General features: G+C 39.6%; 1 protein-coding gene across 7 annotated transcripts in view; it reads right to left on the minus strand.

Moving 5' to 3' along the window:
• The window catches only part of KIAA0753, a 60,807-nt gene that overhangs the window by 25,507 nt on the left and 13,006 nt on the right, over window positions 1–22,294 (minus strand). For 5 of the 7 annotated variants that reach the window (XM_079905906.1, XM_079905907.1, XM_079905908.1 and 2 more), the window contains exons 4-10: window positions 20,328–20,434; window positions 18,193–18,255; window positions 17,574–17,789; window positions 15,454–15,664; window positions 5,760–5,995; window positions 4,348–4,514; window positions 2,141–2,260 (exon numbers count right to left, since the gene is read on the minus strand). In XM_079905906.1, coding sequence (XP_079762032.1) covers window positions 2,141–2,260; window positions 4,348–4,514; window positions 5,760–5,995; window positions 15,454–15,664; window positions 17,574–17,789; window positions 18,193–18,255; window positions 20,328–20,434 — 1,120 coding nt within the window. Of the gene's footprint in view, window positions 1–649; window positions 740–984; window positions 1,075–2,140; window positions 2,261–4,347; window positions 4,515–5,759; window positions 5,996–15,453; window positions 15,665–17,573; window positions 17,790–18,192; window positions 18,256–18,292; window positions 18,545–20,327; window positions 20,435–22,294 lie in introns of those variants that run through there. The other 2 variants (XM_079905911.1, XM_079905910.1) reach the window with 2 other exon arrangements.

Here is a 22,294-nt window from a genome sequence, read left to right on the forward strand (position 1 = left end):
ACCAAGCCAGGAGAAAAGCACCTCTGAGTGCAGTACAGACAAACAGATATAATACTGATCTTTCAGATTAAACTCCTCCGAAACTATAGATATCATATCATTCAAACTCCACACAAAAGAAATAATTCCTAGCAAAAATACTGTGTAAAATACACGTAGGCATGCAGATATTCATTCATTCATTCATTTAGTGAGCTTAGGCCCAAATGGTCCAGCTTGGTGGTGAAACTATCTAGACCAATTAGAATAGGCAAGCATTCACTGTCCTTCCTCAGAAGCAAACACATACCTCAGTTTTTTCCCCCCTATTAATTAATTAATCAATCTATCTATTTATTTATTTATGGTTGTGTTGGGTCTTTGTTGCTGCGCGTGGGCTTTCTCTAGTTGCGGCGAGCAGGGGCTACTCTTCATTGCGGTGGATGGGCTTCTCATTGTGGTGGCTTCTCTTGTTGCAGAGCACGGGCTCTAGGCGCACAGGCTTCAGTAGTTGTGGCTCGCGGGCTCTAGAGCACAGGCTCAGTAGTTGTGGCGCACAGGCTTAGCTGCTCCGCGGCATGTGGGATCTTCCTGGACCAGGGCTCGAACCCGTGTCCCCTGCATTGGCAGGAGGATTCTTAACCACTGCGCCACCAGGAAAGTCCCATACCTCAGTTTTTGAAGTCTATCCATTTCTTCAGTTTTGAGTTCATTCAATTCCTTTGTTCTTCTGGAAGTTTCAGCATCAAGCCAACTGAGCCTAGAGGATGGTATCAGAGTCACCCTAACTCTCCTCAAACCAGCCAGGACTCCCTGGGGCTCCAGTCTGGGCTCCACTGTTGGCTTCTTAGGTGACTTCGAAGTACTTTAAGCAGGCAGATGGTCAATAAACATAAGAAGTGTGACTACACCACTCAACAATCTCAACTAGTTGTGAAAATGACTAGATGACGTAGAACAGCCCTGCTGCTTTGGTTTTTCTCTACCTCAGAAACATACAGTTACCTCTGTTTTTGCATTTTGTCCATTTCTTCGGCTTTTAATTCTTCTAATTCCTTTAATCTTTTGGAAATTTCAGCATCAAGCCAAGTGAGTCTAGCAGACAGTACAAAAGACTCAGACCAATTCTGCCTTGACCTGCAGGTAGCATTACCACATAAAGAGACCAGGAGTCAGGATCCCCCAGAGCACCAATCCTGGCCCCATTAAAGACTCAGGAGGTAACGCAGCCTCTGGGCCAGTATAGCTCTCCGTGTAACGTTTCATGTAAAAAGACATTCACCCGCAAGAGCACTCCTAGTGAGTGTGCAGAGCCACAAAAAAGAAATACCCACGAATATTCTCGAGAAAACTAGCCATTGCTGCAGTTAGGACTTCTTGCTCAGCTGTAAAACAAAGCTGTTCCTGTATCTTCCAGCTCAAAGAAATGGGCTCCCAGGAGAGCCCTAAAGGCAGAGAAAAGTCAAATAAAAACAGAAAGGAAAAGCTGACTCGGAACAACCTTACTGTATGTGTTAGGGCTTGATGCTTTCAGTTTAGGGTACGTGAATAGTATCAAATTATCTAATGGTCCACTTTTGCTTTGGCTTCCCTATAATTGCAAGAACAATTCCAGCCAAATGAATGCAGAGCAACCTGTTTTCACTGCTCTCTTGTCATGGAATGGCCTCACCTCATCACCCCCTATTTAAAGCCTATTCTTTAAGTCCTAATTGATTTTCCATCTCCCTCCACAAAGCATAGATCTCTGCAGAGGTGTCCTGTCCCCGTTCTGAACTCTCTCAGCTCTTAACTCTTCAGTTCTCAGGGGACATACGATGTTCTATCTTAAATTATAGTCAGTGATATGTCCTCTCTACTAAGCAGCGCCTGGGATTCTGTCCTTTTTGCCCCCCTTTTTAAAAGTCTCCAGAGAGCTCACAACTGTACCATATACAAAACAAGCAATTGGTAGACAACTGACACATACATAATTTTTGAATGAATTAGACAAGGAATAAAAAAGGGGTTCACTGTCTGAGCTGCATAATTTGACAGAAAAGTTTAGTGATTTCCATTTTAAATAGCCAAATTTATACATGGGAAAGAGAAGAGTTCACTTTACAATCCTCGTGAAAGGGGGCCTTTACTTTTCAAAGACTTGACGAACGCCAGGACAAACCTCACTGCTTCGTGCTCAACAGCACCTCTCAACTGACTTTCCTCTTGAGTATCTTCTTTCTGGAGAGACTGTTCTTTTGCGGCATCTTTGGGGCTAGATTTCACCTTTAGCCAGGCAGCACTGCAAAAAAATGGAAAACTATGCCTTTGTAATCATTCACTCCACATCCAATGACTCGTAAAAGGTGCCAGCTCAGAGAAGACAAGAGCGTTAAATTAATGGTGATCTACAGGATGGGGCTCTGAATTGGAAACTGAATGTAAAGCAGAGTGAGATCCTCCAGGGTTCAGGCTCAGTGTCAAAGGAGAGAAGTCCTCCTTTGCTTCATGGAAGCAATCACTATTGTAAATGAAAAAGCAACTGTCCATTACAGAATAATGGGTGAACCTCAACAGAACCCTGTTTTAATATATAGCTTTGGGTCACTGATTACATTCCACGTTACATAGCAACTTTGTGCCTTTATGAGGCCTAATACAGCACTTTGAGCCCGTAAGCCTTATGCCCTCCCCTCCCCCACCGACCACACATACACTCTAGAAGACAGTCCACTGTATATTTGGTTTGCAATATAAACTCCAACCAACTGCTGTTTTTATGAGCTTACAACTGAATTCACATCTCTATACTAACACGTATATAAAAATACATATTTTTTTTTTTTTTTTTTTTTGCCACGTTGGGTGGCATGCGAGATCCTAGTTCCCCAACCAGGGATCGAACCCATGCCCCCTGCAGTGGAAGCACGGAGTCCTAACCACTGGACTGCCAGGGAATTCCCCAAAAACAAAGAATTTAGAGCAGAGAAACAAAAGCAAAAAAGCACATGCACTGTGAAATCAGAAGACCTGATTTTAGTCCCAGCTCTGCTATATAAGCAAGACATTAGATTCGCTGGACACTGTTTCTTCAGCTTTAAAGTGAGAGTCGAGGAATAAGCATTAACTATCCGTTCACAGTCATTCAGAGTCTTCGGGGACTCCATCCCACCAGGCTTCTCACCGTGTCTCCTGCCTGCCTCTTAAAAGCTGAACCCTTCAAGTCACCTATCTTCTCACTTGTTCTCCTCCCCCCATTACTACTTTTGGCTGCCTTCCTTTTACTGTCCTACCTCCTGGCCCTTTCCATTGTGCTTTTGAGAACCACTGTCCCACAGTATACACGCTCCCCTTCACTTTTAAATTTTTTTTTCTATATATATATTCTATAAATTTATTTATTTATTTTTGGCTGCATTGGGTCTTCGTTGCTACGCACGGGCTTGCTCTAGTTGTGGCAAGTGGGGGCTACTCTTCATTGTAGTGCACAGGCTTCTTGTTGAGGTGGCTTCTCTTGTTGCGGAGCACGGGCTCTAGGCGTGCGGGCTTCAGTAGTTGTGGCACATGGGCTCAGTAGTTGTGGCTCGCGGGCTCTAGAGTGCAGGCTTCAGTAGTTATGGCGCATAGGCTTAGTTGTTCCGCGGCATGTGGGATCTTCCCTGACCAGGGCTCGAACCCGTGTCCCCTGCATTGGCAGGCGGATTCTTAACCACTGCGCCACCAGGGAAGTCCTCCCCTTCACTTTTAACCAATTCCCCAAAGACTACTTCCACCTAACTGGACTCTGCAGCCCCTGAAGGACAATGCCTTCTCCCCAGCTCCGTGGAATGGCGGGTCCTCATTCTCCATGTGCTATGAGTGAGGGTGACAAGGCAGTAACGTCAGCATTATCCTAACTGTCCCCTGCGGTCAGGACAGTGCCTATGAGATTTGCATGGTTTTATAATTCATATTGTCTTGACTTGGAATAGGAATTATTTTTAAATATTCATTCATTCAGCAAAGATTTACTAGATGTCTACTAAGATTTACTACATCAGGCACTGTACATTCAGATATAAGGAAGGCACAGTTCCTGGCCTCAAGTAACTAGGATCCACTGGGTGAAGAGACAAGTGAAGGGCAGCCCATGATCCTCCATACGGTGAACATGTCCACAGGGTATTGGGGTGACCCGTGGGAGTTACTCTACCCATAGCCAGGTAGGAAAGAGGAACCAATAGGCTTCTAGCAAAAAATGTCTCATGTATCTATTACTCATGCAAATAAGCTTTTCTCCTTAATGGGAACTAAGGCTGCTGCTTTATTTGCTCTAAGGAGTAGGTCGCCTTTGATCTGTGGAGGAAAATAAAGTCAAATACCCAAATGGTTCCGTGAATTTTTACATACCATTTAGGAGATGCCAGTGGGGATGTGGGGTTTGGAGGTATCCAAGGAGCCTTATGGTCCTTCACAGGCTGCTGGTTCATTTTTAACCTGGAGGAGACTGTTGTCCGTTGCAACCTGCTTTTGCTGTAAGATTGGGGTGGTCTACTTTTTTCAGCTTTGTGGAGTCCCTGCAAGAGATAACTACGAATTATAAAGCCAAACGGATATCAAAGAAACTGGCTGTAACCTCTGGCTTACTGAAGCTTCAAATGGCCCTATGATGTTCGTACACCCATTCAGCAAAAACCTAAGTGGAAAGCACTGTAGCAGAAATTTGGGGAGGGTACAAATTACACTGAAACAACTTTGGTTGTGGGGAGAGGGGTGGAGGCATAAAACTGGAATCCCTGGCTTGGCCGTCTTTATATATATATATATATATTATTTTTTTAAAAATAATTTTTCCTAACTAAACAAAAGAGGTAAATTGTAAAACATTCTTGGTTAAAACGCATCTCTGAGTCTTAGGCTTCCCATCTGTAAAATGGGAGCTAATGTGTTCACGAATTTCTAGAAGATTAAAAGGGCTAATGGAGGAGGAGCACGATGGTGGAGGCAGAAAGGCACACGCCATCTAAACAGAATGGCTACTGTAAAACACTGTAGAGGATGAGGCTGCCTCGGAGGAGAGCACCAGGCTGAATTTACACAGGCTGAATCCTGATTTCCCAATGACCCCCCTTAAGAGTTTGTTTGAAAAGGAATAAAGACGATCTTAATCCATGATCTCTCAGTAACAGGTGATAATTGCCAATATCCTTTTTCTGGGATCACCTGACAATATGCAGGTTTGCTACATAAGCCTCTGGACAACCCATCAGACGGAAGTAACTACATTAAGGGTATTTAGACTAGGAGGTGGTCTTGTGGCCAGTTCTCCACTGGTAGGGCCTTAAGTTAACTTTTAGATAGAAGCTTAAAATATAATGTACTTTCAAGCCAGCTGGCTCCCAAAGCCATATTAGAAAGTACTCACCCTAAGATGCCTTTCAATATCAAATATTTATCGATATTTATCTTTAGCAGGAAATCTTAATCCCCTCAAATTTCACACTTCCAAATCAGAAGCAGAAAAAACCTGAATTTTAAAATAGCCTACCCAGTGAAGACCTTGGTGTCAAAACAGTTAGGCTCTAATTAAACCAGGACAAGAAAGAATGCCCTGCCCTTAGTAACAGTATTAAAACTTGTTGTTTTTTGTTAAAAGATAAAAATGACCTGGAGCTAAGCTTAGTTTAGATAGTTGGACTCAAGGGCTCTGGCATTCAAAGGCTTGAGAACTCAAATCCTAGCTCCACCTCTTACCAGCCTGCGTGACCTTGGACAATGTCAGATTAATACAAATGGGCCAGAAGAAAGGAGTGATTTCATACTTGCTGGAGTCTTGCCGGTGCCACAGTGTCTTTCTTCCTAAAGGGTGGCACATTCTCAGTCACAAGCTTCTTTTTCCCTGCTCTTGTTTTTGCCAGGGCTAATGCCTCTTCTTTGAAGTTCGCATTTTGGTCTACAACAGATGGAGCTTCTTCCGGAAGGATATCCGCATCTAATACATCAAGCTCGTTTTCCAACCTCTGGGTCACTGGAAGCTCTATATCAGGTTGATACTTATCTACATGGAGATTTCAGAAGGACAAATTGAGGGAAATGCTGTTCAAATCAAGTGAGAGTGATTATCTAGAGACAGATAAGCTCACAATAATACCCTGTTAAAAACTGAGGTGTTTTGCTGTCCAAGTTGCTCCTAATCCTATGACTCCTACTGCAGTTCTACAAGCAGAAACCTAAGTGCCATGGCTGACTCCCTGAATCTCACCTCCCACATTTACTTATTCACCCGGTCCCTCAGATCCCAGTTCTTAAATATGTCTTGTCCTTCCTTCCCTTCTGCCACTACCCAAGGTCAGGCTTGCAATATCCTGTGACTGTAACAATAGCATCTTCTAACTGACCCCTGCTTCATCTTCAATCACACCTTCTCCTGGCTACCATAATTATTTTTTTCAATGTAAATATTTAAATATCACTTCTCAAAACCTTCAATGGCTCCTAAGTTGATAGAGAATAAAGTCTGAACTCCATACATGACATACAACCTGCAGTGGAAAAGAAAGTAAACCTGTCTTTATTTGAAGATGAGATATTTCCTACATAGAAAAAAAATCCAAGAGAATCTACAGATAAGCAATTACAACTAAGAACAGAGTTCAGCAAGGTTTCTGGATAAAAGAAGAAAAATATACAAAAGTCAATATCATTCCCACACATCAAAATAACTAATTAGAGAAAACATAAAAGAAAAAATACGCCATTAACATTAGCAACTAAACTGTAAGGCACTAAGGAAGAAATCTAATGAAAGGTGTACAAGACTTTTACAGAAAATATTCAAAGGTATTTTAAAGGACATGAAAGAAAATTTGGATTAACTGTATTCATGAATGAAAAAATACTGTAAAGCTGTCAATTCTCCTCAAAGTGATCTACAATTTCAAATGCAAGTTCAATTAAAATCCCAACAGATTTTTCTGGGGATCTAAACAGGTTAATGCTAAAATTCTTATGAAGTGTAAAATCCCAAGATAGCCCAAATAATTCTGAAGAACAAAAAAGTGGGGAATAGGGCAGGGGTGGGAGTCTTATTTTCCCAGAGATCAAGTGTTCGTGATAAAGCTGTAATAATGAAGGCAGTGTGGGAGCGATACAGGAAGAGGCAGAAACCAATGAAACAGGATGGATATGACAAAGGCAGTATGACAAATCAGTGAATATGAACTGGATTGTTCAATAAATAGTGCTGAAATTATTAGTATCCACAGGTAACAAAATAAAAATTTAACTGTTCAGCGTGAGGATCCTTGCCTCAAACTGAACGCTTATATTATAAATGGAACAAAGCCCTAAATGTGAAAGGAAAACTTTAAAGATTTTAGAAGAAAATATAGGAGAATATGATTATGACATCAGGGCAGAAAAGGCTTTCTTAAAGTCAAATAATGTTAACATATTTAAACTTAATTACATGAAACTACAACTTCCTTTTGACAAAAAGACACCATAAAGTCACAGACAAGCCAGAGTCTGGAAGTACATCTCTGTAATGCATATAACTAATATAAGCTTAATATACAGAATATGTAAAGAACGCCTATGAATCTGTAGGAAAAACCAACAATCCAACAGAGAAACAGGCAAAGGATAGAAAACGGCAATTGAGAGAGAAAATCTGAACCGTCAATAAAAACATGAAAAGATGATCATCACTAATCAGAAAAACTGAAATTAAGACAATGAGGTACCATTTCACACCCATCGGATTAGGGGGGAATTTTTAGTGTGACAATACCACGTATAAACAAGGATGTAGAAAAACAAGTGCTCTCACAAGCTACTAGTGCAGGAGTAAACTGGCACAGCTACTTGAAGCCTCATCCACACTGTCACCCAGCAGTTTCACTCCTGGGCACAGACTCAGCCTAGAGGAACCCTCACGCTTACACAGGAAGACATGAACACAGATATTCACTTCATCAGTGTTTGTAACAGCAAAAAAGTGGAAACGACCCAAATGTCCATCAATAAGAACTGAGAATAAACTATGGTATATTCATACAAGGGAAACCTATCCAGTGGTTGAATTAATAAATTAGAATTCATGTATAAATATGAACAAGTCTTACAAACGTAAGTGGAGGGGAAAGCAAACTGCAAATGTTGCATTTGTAAGATATCACTGACATGAAACGCATAGCATATGAAACAATACTTTATAGTGTTTATGGATAGAGACATAAGCAGTACAAGTATAAAAACAGGGCAGGTCCATATTATAATAACAAGAGTAACCTCTGGTGAGGGAGGGAGGGAGGGGTATAGAATGGGGAGAGAAATATAAAAGGCACTTCAGCTGTAGCTGTCATATTTTATTTCCAAAAAAAATTCTGAAGCGAATAAAACAAAAATGTTAAAGTTTGTTAAATTTGGCTAGTAGATATACAGGTATTTATTATTTTCATTCTTTTTCTATATATTTTAAATATTTCATAATAAAAGGAAAACTACATTTAGACTACTTTAACTACTTTAAGAGTAGTCTAAACTACATTTAGACTACTTTAATCCGGCCAAAGGCCAGATTCTCCTTGCACCACTTTTTTAATCTGGTACTTTTCAAGGTCATGGAAGTTATGCTGCAAGGATACATAAATTGGAAGGAAAGAATGCTTAGACTAAATCCTCAGTCTAAAACTTATTAATCCCCAAGTTTACATATAGCAAGGCAACTCTGACCTCTAGGTCCTGATGCCTTTTCAGTTCTGACTTGCATAAATCAACTGCAAATGTAGTACAAGTTCCAGGGGCAGCTGAGTTTGAGGACATTGCTGGTGATGGGGAGGGAACCAGCATCCTTACATCTGACAAGTTATACTAATGCAATCAACCACTGCAAGAACATTTCAGAAGCTGCTAAAGAAACACGCCAGCCAACAATTATATAAATCACAAGATCAAGTCAGGCTCACACATATATCCCAACTGAAAAGACGGGGTTTTCCACCCAAGTGGCTCCCTATGACTTTTGGGGGGGGCGTTGGGAAGAAGGGACCTTAGGAACTCAGAATGGAGGTATTAGGTAGAGTGAGATCTAAAACAGAAACAGAAACTGCAACCTTCTGAAATCCAGATTATAAAGACCAAAAAAATACCAATAAAATAAATAAGGGGGCTACCATATCCTTCCCCATGAGCAACTGTATTAAATTTGCAAAGTAGCTAACCATAATACCTCAATTTGTAATGATGATAACGACAGTGATTTTATGACCTGCCCTGACATCTGCACACATTTTCAGTATCTAACATAATTCGCATTCATATTTGAGGCTCACCATGACACACAGAGCAGGTGGGGCAATAATGATTACTACGGTTTTTCAGATGAGGAAGTAACAGTTAAGTGCTTTACTCAAGGTCACAAGGTCAGCAAGCAGCAGAGTCACATCTTCTGACTCTCTCAGTCCAGGGCAAGGCCCATTCATTCTGCCCTGTCAGGAACTACGGAGCTGTTCCACATAAACACATTTTCCAGATAACTGAAGCTCTCTTATTTCTTGATGAATTATCTAATTTGCTACTTACAACAACTAAGTCAGTTACATCGGATAAGGACCACAGGTGTACCTGAGACATCTTGCAGGTTCGGTTCCAGACCACCAAAATAGAGCAAATATCACAATAAAGCAAGCCACACAAATGTTTTGGTTTCCCAGTGCATATAAAAGTTATGTTTACACTATGTAGTATGTAGTCGATTAAGTGTGCAATAGCCTTATGTCTTTAAAAAATGTATATACCTTAATTAAAAAATACTGTATCACTAAAAAATGCTAACCATCACCTGACAACGCAGGGTTGCCACAAACCTTCAACTTGTAAAATCACAGTATCTGTGAAGCACAATAAAGTGAAGCACAAAAAAATAAGGTATGCCTGTATTATCCCCACTCACAGATGAAAAAATGAAGGTTCAGAGAGATTAAGTCATCAACCCAGGATCACAAACTGGCGGAGCTGGGACTAGAGTGAGGTCTTTCTGGTCCCCGTTTTTCACACTGTGGTCTGTCTTCCTGCTTTCCCACATTGGTGCCTACAGTGAGTTTTATATTAGCAGGTTTCCCAACTTCTCTCTCTGAATCTGGTCCTCATCTTTCACAACTCAGTTATGGGCGCCTCTCATCTTTTAACTCATTTAGGGAACATATCTCTGTGTGCAGGCCTGGAAAGTTCACCACATTCCCTCCAGAGTATCATAAAGGAGCACCCAGATCTCAGGTTACTGTGATTTGCAGTTCAGAGGCCTTTTCTTGTTCTATTTCACTTCTTCACAGTCACTCATTTAAATGCCTAACTATGTGTCGGCCTTGGGGCTACCACAGAGGATACAGCGGCAAATACACATCACACCTGTCCTGAGGGAAAGGCTGGCAAAGGCAGCCTTCTGGTTAGAAAGAAGGTGCCATACTAGTTCTACCTGTCTACCAATGAAGGGAACAGAATACCACATTACAGTGAGTAAATATCTAATAGTAACTGAGTAAGTTAGGTTTTGTTACATTCATGATAGAGGCAGTGCATTAAGCTACAGATTTCCACAGAATTAGTTTAGACTGAGACATAAATGAAAACCAGACTGATATATAACTTTCAAATCAGTAGAGGAAACAAAATGAAACAAGAACTTGATTAACATAATAAATTACAACAAAGAAAAAAAAAGTGGCAAGTGGAAAACAAAAAATAAGGTAGAAAGAAGTTCAAAGGTGCTATTAATCTCAGTAAATGTAAGTAGGTTAAATATAGAACTCTACAACAGGGTTAAAAACACCAACAATAAACTATTTACAAGAGACATTCTTAAAATAAAACAGCGAAGAAAAACTGAACATAAAGGGATGGAAAATGTTATTCTAGGTAAATGTCAAACAAGTTAGGTAGATGAAACAATATTAATATCAAACAAAACAGAATCCAAAGCGAATGACGTTAAAAAGGCAAAGAGAGATATTTAATAATAACATACAAAATCCACAGAAAAAAGATTTATCAGGGCTTCCCTGGTGGCGCAGTGGTTGAGAGCCCGCCTGCCGATGCAGGGAACGCGGGTTCGTGCCCTGGTCCGGGAAGATCCCACATGCCGCGGAGCGGCTGGGCCCGTGAGCCATGGCCGCTGAGCCTGCACGTCCGGAGCCTGTGCTCCGCAACGGGAGAGGCCACAACAGTGAGAGGCCCGCGTATCTCTCTCTCTCTCTCTCTCTCTCTCTCTCTCTCTCTCTCTCACACACACACACACACACACACACACACACATTTATCAGTAAGGAACACTTATGCATCTAACAGCACAACTTCAAAATGTACAAAACAAAAATGAATAGAAATACAAAGAGAAATTTTAAAAGTCTCAAGAGACTTTAACATACCTTTATATCAGTCATCTACAGATCAAGTAAATAAAACCAGAAAACCATAGAAGAAAAAGAAATAAAAGGAATAAAGACTGGAAAGGAGGAAATAAACCAATGGTTATATTCATAGATGACATGACTATATACATTGCAAAACACAAATAATCTGCCCATAAATTATTAGAAATAAATTAGGTTATCAAGGTTCCTAGATATAAGATCAACACACAAAATTGACCATATGTCTGTATATCCACAATATTCAGTAAAAATCAACTTTTTAAAAAGATATCATTTACTGAAAGCATTGAGAGCACTGAAAATAGCAATACCAAGGAATAATTGTAAATAAAGATGAACAAATGCACACACACATTATAAGTTACTGAGAGTATTTAAAGACAACCTAAATGAATGGAGGGATATATACCCTGCTGGTGGATTGGGAAATATAATATTGTAAACATAACAATTCCTCACCAAAATTCCAATAGGTTGTTTGTTGTTGGAGGGGGAGGGGATGAAAATTAACAAATTCTGATCCTAACATTTCTATGGAAATACCAAGGGTCAAGATTTGCCAAGACATTCTGGAAGAACAGGTGACAAAAGCTGTTCTACCAGATATCAAGACTTAGAATAGTTAAGTAAGATAGTGTACACTAGCATAAGAACCAACAAATAAACCAGTGGAAGAGAAAAGAGGACCCAGAAACTGACCCACACGTATGTGGACACAACTTATGACAAAAGCGCCACTGTGTGCCACTGTGGGGAAAGAATAATATTTTCAACAAAGAGTGCTAGCTCAACTACATATCCACCTGGAAGAAAATGAACCTTTTTTAGGAAACAACACAGGAAAATAGTTTCTTAATTTTGGCATAAGGAAAAGCTTCTTAAACAGGATCCAGAAACAAACCAAAAAACAAACAACCACCACCAAAAAGAACCTATACAGAAAAGATTGCTACATTGGAATACAGTGAAATTAAGAATTCTGTCCATCAAAACACACCTCGGCAACATTTAAAAGCAAGCTACATCTTATTTCTATGAGGATATTTACAACACAGGTAACTGAGAAAGGGTCCTATGTAGAATACTCCTACAAAGAACTCCTACAAATCAGTAAAGAAAAGGAGAGAGAGAGAGAAAGGAAAAAAGGGAATAGAAAATGAGAGAGAGGGAGAGAGAGAGGGAGGGAGGACTGGTCAAGAGACTTGAACTGGCACTTCACAAAAGAAGACATGTAAATGGCCAATAAATATATGAAGAAGTACTCACCATTAAACATCCAGAAAACGTAACTAAAACCACAATGACAGCCTTACACATCAACCAGGTCGCCAAAATTTTAAAAACTAATAACAAGGGCTGGCAAGGATGTGTAGCAACTGTTCTCATACACGGTTGGTTGGAATATAAAAGGATAAAACTACTTTGAAAAAACTCTTTATTACAGTTGAACCAATACATACCCTGATGACCTAACAATTATACTCCTGGGAATAAACCCAACAGAAACACAGGCACACATGTACCAAGAGACATATATAAAAACGATCACAGTAGTTTCCCTTATAATCACCCCAAACTGGAAAAAACCCAATGATTAAAACAACAGAAGAGATAAATGGCCATATATTCGTACAATGGAATACAGCCATGAACATAAACAAATCACAGCTACACAAACAGAACAGATGAATCTCACAAAGTGTTAAGTGGACGAAGCCAGTCACAAGAAAATACCAATTGTGTGATTCTATTTTTTATAAAGTTCCAAATCAGGCAAAACCAAAGTACAGCATTAAAAATCACAGTGATAGTTAATAGAGGGGAAGAAGCTGGGGAAGGAGGTTGGAAGAGGAGAGTCTAGGGGGATTTCTTAGTGCTTGTGATGTTCCATTTCTTGACTTGGGTGGTGGTCATACACAAATGTTTGTTTTCTGATAACTGAGTTGTAAATTTATAGTGCACTTTTCTATCTGTACATTCCACTTCAATTAACAGAAGGAAAACTAGTTTACTGGATTCATCCACACTCTGATATAAATGGCATATTAAAAAGTTCAATATTAAAATCTTAAAACTATTTTAAAATACTATCAATGTATATATGTCAGTTTAAGAAGGAAAAAAAAAGAGGAAAAGAAAATCTCTTAGCAAAACAGGAACAGAAGAAAATTTCCTTAACTTTCATATGCAGATTTGCCAAAAATCAATAGTCAGCATCACATATGAAAAAGCATTCCCTTTAAACTGGTAAGGGGGGGGGCACGCACAGGGAGTTGATGTCCACCATTGCAGCTATTATTCAATATTACCCTGAATTAAAATCCATTCAATAAAGCAGAAAGAGGAAAAAAGAGAGGTATAAAAATTGCAAAGAGAGAGGCAAAACTTAAGTGAGCTCATCTATCTGGAAAAATACATAAAAGTTAACAAAACCTCATATTTCATCAAATCTGAAGTATCAAGTATAAGACATATCATTATTTTATGTACCAATACGAAATTTTAAAATATCGTCAAGTAATTGTAAGATATCATCAATTTAAGAATGCATCCCAATTTCAGAAATGTTCAAATGTAAACCTTAGAACCAATGAAATACAGTACCATAACAAATTAAAGATTTCAGCAAGGTGTCCGATAAAAGAGCAATGTACAAATCCAACAGCTCTCCTATAAGTAGCAATAACCAATTTCAAAATGAATTTTAAAAACAGATCCCATTCACAATAGCAATAAAAACTGGAAATCAACCTAACAAGAAATTTAGGAATTCCTATATATTCCTACGTCAGGGATTATCATATGCAGAAAGTTATAAAATTCCACTGAAGGGATGGAAAAGGGGCATGAATAAATTGATAGATCATATTGTAAAGATGTCATTCCTCTCCTAATTAATTTATGAACTCAATGTAATACCAATCGAACTCCCAACAGCCCTTTTCATGGAACTTGACAAGCTCATTCTAAATTCCTCTGAAGATAAGCAATCACCATCAGCAAAATTTTGAAAAGCACAACAACAAAGAGGAAAGAACTACCTCTTAAAATATTAAAATATGTAGGAAAGAATGATGATTTTGCCTACAAAATTAAAAATTTCTGGGAATTCCCTGGCAGTCCAGTTAGGTTAGGACTTGGTGCTTTCACTGCCAGGGTCCCGGGTCAAGCCCTGGTCAGAGAAGTAAGATCCCGCAAGCCTCGTGGCACGGCTGAAAAAAGTAAATAAAATAAATAATAAAAATAAAATCTTCTGTGCCAGAAAAGATATCATAAACAAAATTCAAAAGTAAGTGTCTAAGAGAAAATATTTACAATACATGTAAACCAGAAAAGGATTAAGATCCAAAATATATAAAGAACTTCTATATACCCATAAGCAAAAGACAGAACCCAGCAGGGAGATGGCAAAGGATATGAACAGATAAATCACAGAAGAGGAAATAAACAAGGCTAAGGAACACATGAAAGAAAAACCTTCCTGACTAGGAATCAGGGAAACACAATATAAGACAGCAAGGTACCATTTTCCACCAAGAGACTGGAAATTTTTTATATTTCATTATATAAAGTACTTGGCAAGGATATGGGGAAATACATACTGATGGTCACTGCTAAACATTTTCAAGGGCAAGCTGGCAGTATCTGTTTAAATGTGCACACCACGTAAGCTTGCAACTCTGCTTATTGGAATAACGAGAATTTATTACCTACGTAAAAAAAGATCATATGTATCAACCAAACGTGTGTTTGTGTAGATATGTATATGTCTATCGTTAAAATGTAAATAAAGAAACTTAAAAAAAAAAAGCAGGGTTCTAACTTTCAGCTCTGCAGGGATTTACTTTGGTTAGCCCAAATGCTATGGTGCAGGAAAAGGGAATTTTACTTTCTCCACCCTCCTCTAAGGAAAAATACTCCGGCCTCCAGCCTAAGGAAGCATTTTGGCTGCTATTCCTTTATCCTAGTTCAAGTGCACCTACTGTGGACTAGGCTTTAAATCCTGACCCAGGGGAGCAACTGTTACAGTCCAGACAATTTCAAAGAATAAAGTATCTTGTAATAAACACTTTAGGACACATACCAGCAAGAAGCTTCTTTGCCACTGAAGGTCCTCTTGTTTCCTGTGGAAATACCTCCTTTGCTACAAAGGGCCTCCTCTCACTCTTTGGTGATGTACTTCGCCATCTCTCTAAGGCCCTTTGGCTACCAATAGGAAATCTGCTCTGAATTTCACTGAAACATTTCTTTGCCTTTTTTGGTGACAGTGTCTTTTCCAGGAGGGATTCCAAAGCCTGCCATGAAACAGTTAATCATTCTCTTAGTTTATCTCACAAAAGTCTGACTTCTCAATTATAAAACTGAAAATGGGAACTCCAGAGAAACTCATTATTAAATGGCTATCTCTAATTGTTAATGAAACATCACTTAATTTTAAAACTTGGTTATTTAGGAATCCAATTAATAAAAGAATTCTGCATGTTCTTTTACATGTTTAGCTCACTAAAATCAATAGCAAAAAAATAAAGAATATGAACACTCTTAACGGCATCCAAATTCTAAAATTAAGGATTCCTATTTTAAAAACTAACGACAGTCTTCAGAATATAATCCTATATGCTATATAAGCATTTTAATTCTCAATGAAAACCTCATAAACTTAAATTATCCTTTAAGTGGGCACACAGACTGTATTTAATGCACATCTTCATAAACTAAAGGAAACCTACCATGCCCAGTGGCTCTGGTCACTCATCTACCACAACGGGGGAGATCTGTGCCCCTCTACCCCTTCTAAGAGAGGTATGTCCTCTAACAAGTACCCACTCGTCACCAGGCAGCAAGGGCCCAGTCTCCCTCCAGTCAGTACAAGTTAAGGACAACTGAACACAGCCAGGGACATTTAGTTCAGATGACAGTAAGGCAATAAGAAAATAATAAGCTATGGGTTGGTGCCGTAGACATCAACAAGAAAGAATAAATTTCTTGTGCTACTGAATATTTTCAAATGTAGAGGAGACAAACATTATATTTAAGAAACATTATGTTAAGGCACTTCTGCTCAAAATTTGGGAAAGGGACTATATCTCTTGAGATCCTTTCTAGGATTAGCAAGATACGTCCTCTAAATGAAATCATCTGGCCAATAAATATTTCGTATGGATAAGTTTAAAAAGCACCACATAACTTGATATGCTACCTAAAGGTCTCCATTTGACAATAACATTCCTGATAGTAAGTTCTATACACACGAATGTAACCAACGTAAATCACAAACATATTTGCTGGATAATGAAACTGTAAAGGCAGAAGGGGACTTAAAGATCATCAAGGGCTAGTTAATGGTAGAACTGGTCTGTCACTTAGTCTCTAACTCTTCCCACTACAGCATCCTTCCTCTACAGCCAACAGCTTACTGTGTCACACTAACAGAAAGGCCATCCTTCTATTTGTGGATGAAAATGTGTGGCGCAGTGGAAATAACAGTGGCATGGGAGTCAGAAGACAGGCATTGGATTTCCAGCTATCGAGAGAAGTAACTGTGTCATGTCTCTGACCTTTTTTTTTAATCTGTAAAATAAAAGTAATAAAACCTATTGCAAATCACAGCAACGCAGTAAGGATGAAATGACAGCACTCCACAAACTTCAAAGAACTATAAAGATTTAAGGACACAGTGTTTTTGCTGTCTTTGTCACCAATAAAACTAAAAACACTATCCATTCCTGACTAGTACATACCGGTTGTGATTTCCAGAAGTCTCTAGCCATAGCACAAGACTTTAGACTCTGCTTCCATATATTTTTGTGTTTCTTTTTTTCAAAAATCTATCTAGATTGCACACTGATATTCTAATCTAAGCACTAATCTAAACAGTGCGTTACTGTTTTCCTTTTGTATGCTAATAAGTTCTTTTGGTCACGGTATGGAACATTCTGTTTAATTAATGGACCTGGTTAAGAGTTGTTATGTGTTCTAGACTCAAGTCACCAATTCTCAAAGCAATGAAATACAATATAGACTAGATTGTAAAAACAAAATTAAAATGAAGTGCTTCTTCTGCCCTCTGCAAAGCTTGAATTTACTAGGTACCAGCTTTGTCTTGTATTCTCCACAAATCTCAATGAAATTAGGCAATGGTAAACATTACTTCCCTGCTTAGAAACAATGCACTTTAAACAAAAATCGGAGTCAATTTCATACCTCAGTTTGTTGCAGGATATCTATCACCACATCAGGGACAGAAGAATTGGCCTCCAGCTTGGCAGAACAGAGTGAAAGCTGGCGGATGAGACTGCCCAATTCCTTGCACCAAATAGGAACTGCGTGCTCCACCCGGTCAGTAAACTGAGTAACAAACATCTGTAAGGCCCGAATGGCTCCTCGATGGGCAGCTGCCAGCCTGGACACTGCCCATGACTGGCAATAAATGAGATGCGAGAGTTATTTCAATACTCACAACTTCTAAACGTTAACCCAACCCTTACGAACATTTATAGCCAATCTTCTATGTAAGAACAACTTCTACTGTAAAAACTTTTTCATAGTAAAGGGAATTGTAAAGCTTAAAGGTTTTCTAATGAAAAAGTCTTTTCCCTTTCATGCTCAGTTTCTTATACCAGGAGCAACAACAAAAATCTATTTTCAGAACCTGTTTCTTGGAAGATGAGCCCATATTCAGAATATGTAAGATGTTCACTCCCTAATAGGTTTCTACAAGCACTGAAAATAATATTAGTGCAGAGAACCCACACATAATACTAACAAAATACTGGAAATGTAGTTTATAAGTAGTATTAATCATAATTAAATTGCATCATACCTTCTTAGTATGTTTAATTTTATGTGGACTCAATTTATCCAATTCTTCCTGGATTTCTTTAACCTGTTTTGTAAAGGGGGGAGAAATGAAAACTTCGTACCTTTCCACTGATCTTTTCTGTAGAAAAGGATACATTTTGTCTTGTCCAAATATAACCATTATTATTATTATTTTTTATAAATTTATTTATTTATTTTTTGGCTGCGCTGGGTCTTCGTTGCTGCGTGCTTTCTCTAGCTGTGGCGAGCAGGGGCTACTCTGCGTTGCGGTGCGTGGGCTTCTCATTGCAGTGGCTTCTCTTGTTGTGGATCACGGGCTCTAGGTCCAAGGGGTTCAGTAGTTGTGGCTCGCGTGCTCTAGAGCGCAGGCTCAGTAGTTGTGGTGCACGGGCCTAGTTGCTCCACGGCATGTGGGATCTTCCTGGACCAGGGCTCGAACCCGTGTCCCCTGCATTGGCAGACGGATTCTTAACCACTGCGCCACCAGGGAAGTCCCAAATATAACCCTTATTAATTCAAGTCACTTGAAAATGAAACAAGGCTCTTCATTCATTCACCCCCAAAGTAGCTATTGGTTTCCAGTTCGAGATGGTGACTAGAGCACAGGGTTCACCTTCCATCCCTTGGTCCCCAATGTAAGAGGAATTTAACGTGAAGGAGTGAAGGTGAAGGTGACTCTGGAAAGGTAGGAGGGCCAGATCAGGATGTCTTCAGTGCTGTGGCTAAAGAATTCAGCTTCCACCCTCTAAGTAACGGCGAGCCAATCAAACCTTTCAAGCACAGCTCTGATTCATGATTCAGAACAATCTTTACGGCAGCAGCGCAGAGTAAAAAACAAAATGAACCCAACAAGAATACAAAACAAAATCTAACTCAGGCATTATCTTTTAAATGAAACAGTCCAGTTTCGGGTTCAGCAATAAGGCTAACACGTGAGCTAAGTGGCCAGAAATGAGTTCAAGGCTTACTAATGAGTAAGGCGATAAAGTTAAAACAAACATTTAAAAATTCTATCCACAATGTAAAAAATGTAAATGCCTGCTTATCGGCCACTCCATGTGTCCTGAAAGACACTTAACACATTCTTCACTCTTTACTATTTAGTAAAGACAATTAAACTATTTACTATCTACTAAGCTTCTAATACACAATAAACATGAGACAGATGGGAAACTAACAAGGTCCCTATCCTCTAAGACTATAAGGTGCATTACTGGGGACCACAGGTTTCAGGGTAACTGATCCACTTAAATTTATCTGCAAAAATATGGGCTGTATAAGCATTTTTTTCTGGGGAAAGGACACATAGCTCTTAGTAGATTCTCAAGAGTCTATGACCCCAAAAAGTAAAGAAAAAAACAAAAACAAAAAATCCCCCAGTATTTAAAGAGTTTGGCCAGGGACTTCCCTGGTGGCATGGTGGTTAAGAATCCGCCTGCCATTGCAGGGGACACGGGTTTGATCCCTGGTCCGGGAAGATCCCACATGCCTTGGAGCAACTAAGCCCATGCGCCACAACTACTGAACCTGCACTCTAGAGCCCACAAGCCAAAACTACTGAGCCCGCGCACCACAACTAGTGAAGCCCGTGTGCCTAGAGCCGGCACTCTGCAAGAAGAGAAGCCACTGCAATGAGAAGCCCACGCACCACAATGAAGACTCACCACGTGGTGAGACTGCACTCACCACGACTAAAGAAAGCCCATGCACAGCAACGAAGACCCAACACAGCCAAAAATTTTTAAAAAGTAAATAAATAAAACAAATAAATTTATAAAAAAAAAAAGAGAGAAGGCATCGCAATGAGAAGCCCGTGCACCGCAACAAAGAGTAGCCCCTGCTCGCAGCAACTAGAGTAAGCCTGTGAGCAGCAACAAAGACCCAAGGCAGCCAAAAATAAATTATAAAAATTTTTTAAAAAGATAAAAATAAAATAAAGAGTTTGGCCATATACACATAATACACAAACACACATAAAGGCTGAGGACGAGAAGCAGAATTATTTGTCCACGTGTTCAGGAAATTCGGCCTCACAAACACATCAGAATTCATGTAGGATACCTGGTGCTGATATTCCTGAGACAAAAGGAAAACAGGAATTCCCTGAGAAGGTCCCCGGTCCCTGAGCCTCCTCACCTGCTGCTGGAGGACGTAGAGCATTCGGGCAGAACGGACGGCCTGCTCCTTCCTCCTGACACGGATTCTCCGCTCTTCATCTGGATCCAAAGCTTCTTCCATGCGATCTGAAAATATTTTTCCCCCAAGAGTGGATTATAAACCACACATTAAAAACTTATAAAAACTTCAATTACTCAAAGAGATAATGAGGTTGACAATCTCTAGTTTTATTAAGAAAAAAAATGAAGCTGTCATAACCAAAAATTTCAGTTTTCCTCAGCCATAAAACTAGGAACCAGCAAGTGGGCCTGTGTCCTGACTCAGAGATGGAAGAGACATGAAGACTAACTAGATCAAACTCCCCTCCAGGCAGGAATTCCCTGAACCAAATCCCACTGGACAGCCTATACCACAGTTATGCATCTCTTACTATTTTTAAATTCTTTCTATTGAACCCAAATCTATAATGCTTTCTATTTTTTTTTTAATTAAATTTCTTGGTCGCGTCACGTGGCATGCAAGATCTTAGTTCCCCGACCAGGGACGGAACCCATGCCCCCTGCAGTGGAAGTGCAGGGTCTTAACCACTGGACCACCAGGGAAGTCACGTGCTTTCTATTTTTTAAAAAAACCATTTATTGACCTATTTTTATGTTTAGCAAGATTTCTTTTGCATTCTCTTATCTTGAACCCAGATGAGAAGTCCTTTCTCCAACATATTAAGACACCAAGGGCTAAAATTATTTGCATGTCCAAAGTCTTCATTTATTTGTCAGGAAGCACACCCTCGTACACACTGCTGCTCCACATTTTCAAAAGATTCATTCAAAGAAACTGTTTCTGGAAGACTGCCTGAGCAGCTCAGCTCTAAAGGTCCCCTGTATGAGGCCCCATCACCAGAGCAGCGGGCCTCGTGGCTTTGCTCCCCTGGTATCATGGTTTCTACCAAACTATACTGTGGGGTCATGCCACAGACCGCCACTGAGCGATGTTAGGAGAAACAAGCCACAACACTGCTGCTATTCTGATGTAGGAATGTTTTCAAATTGTTCACATTACACAACATTCTCTTTATGAAGACCCACCAGAGAAATTTTTTCCAGCCTCAATATGTGGTATAATTTTTTTCCTCATACAACTGTTTTTTTCTTTGTAAATTCTGCAATTGATCACATTTTCCTGGTGAGCTGTGAGGAAGCTCAGAAACAAATCTGTAACCCGTTCCTAATAAATCTTATTTTTCCTTTCCTTATTTTTTCCTGTGCCAAAATATCCTCATTTACATATTTCGTTCTGTTTTATTCAATGTTTTTGTAAGGCACCTTAAATTCCTTACGTAACATGCATACGCACACATATGCATACATTACTTGACTTTATAGTGCAAAAGATCATTATAGACTATGTGTTATCTTAGCACAGTAGCTCCTTTTGATGTTAACTCCCTATTCCTTGCAGTCTGAAAGCTGGGCTTGATCCCCCTACTTCTTAGCTATGGTAACCCCAAATTTTCCATGTGCAATCACTCTTCTACTCCCCAGGGAAATGCAAGGGCATAGGGAACACTGAAAAACTGTAGAGAACAGTATATGAGGATTACACACCTTCCTTTCTACCCTGTGGTCAGATATTTTATACGTATATCCATAACCCCCCATCACTGCTGTGTACTCATCTAACCACTGCCTAAGTTAGAACTGGTTTTAGCTATAATATACAGGTATTATGCTCTTTTCTGAACAAATTAATTTTTCCAGAAGGACTTCTGGATACAGAAGCAAAACATTACAGGATAATTTGCACTCAGGTGCTAGAAGACCTAAGCTTCAGACAACAGGTACTGCAATTACTAGGCAGGGCCCTCAGTCAGTCGACTTACCAAGAACAGCCTAAGGAAAAGGGGCTCTTTCAGGTGCCTCTGCTGGAAAGAGGGGCTAGGGCAGAACAAACTTGTCAGAAAAAAAGACACTGGTCAAACTCAAAGT

This window comes from Stenella coeruleoalba (genome assembly GCF_951394435.1).
Source record: "Stenella coeruleoalba genome assembly, chromosome: 19".
Lineage (NCBI taxonomy): Eukaryota > Metazoa > Chordata > Mammalia > Artiodactyla > Delphinidae > Stenella > Stenella coeruleoalba.